Raw genomic sequence first — 5360 nt, forward strand, 5'->3', positions numbered from 1 at the left:
CATGCCAGATCTCCTAACTCATTCCTAGATAAGAACATGTTGTAAAGTGTGCAACATGTGCCCACTATGATGACACTAGTCTTGAATCTTGATTTCAGCCTCCTAAAAGCTACCTCAACGTAGATGCAGACGAAACTCAATGCATCATTGAAGGCTCTTTGAGCAGGATCAAGGTTCCCTTATTTCTTTTGTATGAACACATTAACCAAGGCTTTGAAGGCACAAAGACCGTATCTACAATGAACCATACCCACTTCCATCAATGACGTTGTCTTCAGTTCGCCTATGTATTCATGACAAGGCCAATGCCCTAAAGCTCTGAAGGCTCCCAGATGGTCCTGTATCTATATCTAAGAAGTATAGGTCCATGTCTAGTACTATATCCACTACTGCCATAAGAATAATGGAATGGAATTTCTTATAGTTGTAATATTCTGCATCATGTGAAAAAATGACTCTTAGAGAGCCTTTAACAGCCTGAAATTTCTCAAAAGTCTCGTGTGCCCACTCACGTAACCATCCATGAGATGTAGATATTTGTCTAATGCTTAGCAATAATTTTCATTCCTAGGTGTATAGTCTTGTTTAATCACATAGAAATGTTTGACAAATCATTGACTTTGTCTTATATTCAGTTTGCATCCCATGTGCAATTCCAAATTTTGGATCAAGACCCATTTGCCAGTTGTTTGACTCTTCTTGGACATCTGTGGATGTCAACAAGCATACTTCAGCCTCACACTTGCTTTAAACCTATTTCATATGCAGATCAAGCTGTAGTTTACATGTTGTACATGCATGAGGCTAGACCTAGGAGGCTTACTGGCCACCCTTGGATGGTCCTTTTCCCTGGCCGATGACATGTTTAGCAGTGTGTATGGCTTGCTAGAATGATTTAATTTGCAGAGGTTTGTACTATGTAGGTGTATATGATCGTGGAGTGTCTCTCTAGTCAAAAATGATGGGAAGCGACTCCCTTGCATTTTTGCATGACATAGACTAGGAGACATAATTCCTAATCTACTCATGGAGAAGAGATTTTGGAAGCTCATATTCCTCCAGAGGCAGGTTGGGACACGGACATAGGGGACTCTACAAGTGGAAACCTTTTTTGGCCTACCACTTTTAAAGTGGAAGCCTAAGTAACGGTGGCTGAGCTTGGCAAAGCGAAATTGGAAGCTCTTTATTTTTAATTTTTAATTTCCACGAGTTCTCTAGTTCTCTCTCAACTTAAAGCTAAATTTCTATTTATTCCCCCATCATTTTCTCCCTCTTGGTCTCTCTCTCTTCTTCTTCTTCACCTTTCAATTTGCCCTGGCAGGCCTCTTGAATGTATTCAACTTGTTTTTAAAAGTTGTATTGCAACTTTATACTGTCTTGAGTTTGCGACTATGGGCAGGCATTTGAATGAAATTCACCTTTTGTCTCTCTCTCTCTCTCTCTCTCTCGCTGAGTCGTGGAACTCTTGTTACGTTCTCAACGTGTTTTAAAGGCCCTAAGGCTACACATTTGTCGGTGAAGGCATCTTTCAATGAGCTAGTGAGCTCCAATGAGGAGTAACGTCAGTAACAACTCCGAGCAGACGCTCGCCTGTTTTTTATCAGATTCTTTTCCACGATGATCTTCAGAATTCTCTTCCACGATGATCTTCCTCGATGACTCTTCATGCTTGCGTTATTATATTACTTGATTTTATCTCAGGCTGTTCTCCCTGCTGAGTTATGGGATCCTCTCTTGTCCCCTGCTTGCATCTTGATTAATGATGGGCTTACAGCTTAGGCTGCCTCTCTGCACCCATTCCGTTGATACAGGCGACGATGGACATGTTGTGCAGAGGAGGTTGCTACAGGTGAAGGAGAGAGAGGAAATTCTTACCCTTACCCTTACCGGAGGACACCTGAATGAGCTTCCCGTCTTTAAAGGAAACAATTTGATGCAGATGCATGTGAAGCGTGGCAGCACGGTAGATGCTCGCCATGTGTTTGATAGGATGCCAAAGCGCAATGTGGTCTCCTGGAATATTATGATCCTGGCGTATACAAAGAAGGGCGACGGTGTACAGGCGTTGGAATTGTATTCATGGATGTACAAGGAAAGTATCGAACCGAATGATCGAACCTTTGTAGGCGTGTTGAAGGCTTGCACTAGCCTGGCATTGCTGGAAGCAGAAAAGCAAGTTGACAGGAATTTTGTGAAGACAGGGTGCCTGGCGAAAGGTAGAGCTGTTCACTCTCAGATAGTAAAGAGCGGCTTTGAGTCATATGTATTCGTGGGAACCACCTTGGTGGATATGTACACTAAATTTGGGAGTATGCAGGATGCATGGCGTGTCTTCGATGAATTGCCTCATCTGGCTGTGGCTACATGGAATACGATGATCCTGGGCTATGCCAAGCAGGAAGAGGGTGCTTGTGCTTTGGATTTGTATCTGCGGATGCATCAGGAAGGTGTCAAACCGGATGATCGAACCTTTGTTGGTGCATTAAAGGCTTGTGGCAGCTTGGCAGCCCTAGAAGGAAGGAAGCAAGGTGCTGGGAAATTGGCAGGGTGCCTGTCAGTGGCTAGAGCCATCCACCTCCAAGTAGTAAAGAGTGGCTTTGAATCAGATGTGTTCGTGGGAACTACCTTGTTAGATATGTACACAAAATGTAGGAGCATGGAAGATGCACTGCATGTCTTTGAAGAATTGCCTCACGTGAATGTGGTTACATGGAATACAATGATCCTCGGGTATTCTGAGCTAGAAGACAGTGTGCCAGCTTTGGATTTGTATGCACGTATGCACAAGGAAGGTCTAACACCAGATGATCGAACCTTTGTTGGTGCATTAAAGGCTTGCATCGCATCTTTGGAAGGGGGGAAGCAAGGTGTTGGGAAATTCTCAAAAGCAGAGTGCCTGGCAAAAGGTAGAGCCATCCACTCCCAACTAGTGAGGAGTGGCTTCGAGTTTGATGTATTTGCAGGAACCACGTTGGTGGATATGTATGCAAAATGTGGGAGCATGGAGGATGCATGGTGTGTTTTTGACCGACTACCTCACCGTGATGTTGTCACATGGAATACCATGATCATGGCGTATGCCGAGGAAAAAGACAGTACGCTAGCTTTGGAATTGTATGTGTGGATGCACTGCGAAGGTGTCCAACCAGATGCACGAACGTTTGTTGGCACATTGAAGGCTTGCAGTATCATGACCATGCTGGAAGAGAGGAAGCAATTTGGTGGGAAACCTACAGAAGCAGGGTACTTGGCAAAAGATAGAGCGATCCACTCTCAAGTAGTAAAGAGTGGCTTTGAGTCAGATCTTTTCTTGGGAACTACTTTGGTGGAGAGGTACGCAAGTGGTGGGAGCATGGAGGATGCACAGTGTATCTTTGATGGATTGCCTCATCGTGATGTGGTTACATGGAGTACCATGATCCTGGGGTATGCCGAGCAGGAAAACAGCGCACGAGCTCTGGAGTTGTATACGTGGATGCATCAGCAAGGTGTCCAACCAGATGCTCAAACCTTTGTTGGTACATTGAAGGCTTGCAGTAGCCCAGCTGTTGAACTGGGGAGGCTAGTTGATGGGAAATTTATGAAGGTAGGGTGCCTGGCAAACGGTAGAACCATCCATTCCCAAGTAGTAAAGCATGGCTTGGATTCAGATATATTTGTTGGGACCACCTTAGTGGATATGTACGCAAAGTGTGGGAGCATGGGGGATGCGCGACGGACCTTCGATGAATTGCCTCACCATGACGTGGTTACGTGGAATACTATGATCATGGGGTATGCTGACCAAGAAGACTGTATGGGGGCTTTTGAGTTATATGCACAGATGCACCAAGAAGGCGTAGAGCCAGATGACCGTACTTTTGTTGGTGCTCTTAAGGCTTGCAGTAGCCTGGCTGCGTTGGAACAGGGGAAGCAAACTGAGATTAATTCTACAAAAGTAGGGTGCCTCACACAAGGTAGAGCCATCCACACCCAAGTAGTAAAAAGTGGCTTTGACCTGGATGTATTTGTGGGAACCACCTTGGTGGATATATATGCGAAATATGGGAGCATGGAGGATGCAGAGTGTGTCTTTGATGAATTGCCTCACCGTGATGTGGTAACATGGAATACCATGATTCTGGCATATGCTGAGCGAGAAGAGAACGAAGAGGCTTTTAGATTGTATGCACAACTGCAAGAGCAAGGTCTGTTACCAAATAGTGTTACCTTTGTTGCCATCCTAAAAGCGTGCGGCAACACAGCTTCTCTGGAAACTGTAAAAGAACTGCATTCTCATATTAGCAGGTTTGGTTTTGATACTATAGCATTCATGGCAGTTGGCCTCATTGACGTTTATGCTAAATGTGGGAGCATGGTTGATGCCCAACAGGTGTTTGATGCATTGGCCACAAGGGATGTCATAGCATGGAATGTGTTGATTGCAGGATATGCTCGCCAGGGAGAATGTGAAGTTGTGTTTCATGTGTTCAAGGGAATGAGGCAGGAAGGCATACAGCCTACTGAGATTACACTCCTTAATGTTCTCACAGTATGCAGTCATGTGGGTCTAGTCGACAAGGGCCAGGAGTACTTTCAGGCTATAAGCAAACAGTATGGCATTATCCTAACTATCGAGCACTATTATTGCATGGTTGATCTCCTCGGCCGTGTGGGTCAAGTGGACGAGGCAGTAGGACTGGTGGAAAAGATGCCTTTTGACCCTGACGTTGTTGTATGGTTGACTGTGTTGGGCGCTTGTCGAAAGTGGAACAATGTAGAGGTGGGAAGGCATGCCTTTGAAAAGTTATTGAGTTTAGATAGACAGCTTCCTGCAGCATATCTTTTGATGGAAAACATATATCATGCAGGAGGACCATAGGAAAATTGCAGTAATGGAAAAGATGCTCAAAATAACGGAACAAACCAGGACGACAGTGCACCTTAGTGGAGTGGTGGATTCAATTGTGGTGGAATTCTGAAGCAAAGATGCAAAGGGTGAATGGTGTTGGACTTTGCACAGGGACTATGTGATGATCAAAAGGAAAATGCAGCATGTGAGAACAGTGATGGAGCAACCAGGACGACAGCTGTGGTGGACTGCACCTTAGTGGAGTGGTGGATTCATATGTGGTGGGATTCTGAAGCAAAGATGCAAAGGGTGAATGGTGTTGAACTTTGCACAGGGACTGTGATGATCAAAAGGAAAATGCAGCGTGTGAGAACAGTGAGAAGCTGGCTAATAGACTGTAGGAGATACCCATACATGACATGAATCCACAGTGTGAGGAGCTGGACCAATACACCAAGGGGATTACCCAAATGTGGCATGATAAATTTATGAGTTATAGGGGGATTTTCATGTGGCCAAAGGCCTGATA

General features: G+C 44.9%; 1 protein-coding gene across 1 annotated transcript; it reads left to right on the forward strand.

Annotated features, from left to right (window-relative positions):
• Nucleotides 1-1762: 1762 nt before the first annotated feature.
• On the forward strand, nt 1763-4861 carry LOC147898981 (pentatricopeptide repeat-containing protein At2g33680-like). Its single transcript, XM_087378171.1, has one exon. It carries the CDS (start codon nt 1763-1765, stop codon nt 4859-4861), a length of 3099 nt encoding a protein of 1032 aa, XP_087234297.1.
• The last annotated feature ends 499 nt before the right edge of the window (nt 4862-5360 follow it).

Source organism: Dipteris shenzhenensis, chromosome 8 (assembly GCF_047967505.1).
Source record: "Dipteris shenzhenensis isolate YYH24624 ecotype China chromosome 8, Dip_SZ_1.0, whole genome shotgun sequence".
NCBI lineage: Eukaryota > Viridiplantae > Streptophyta > Polypodiopsida > Gleicheniales > Dipteridaceae > Dipteris > Dipteris shenzhenensis.

Coding starts and splice junctions, on each gene's coding strand:
- LOC147898981 (XM_087378171.1), top strand. CDS start 1,763: ATGGGCTTACAGCTTAGGCTGCCTCTCTGCACCCATTCCGTTGATACA.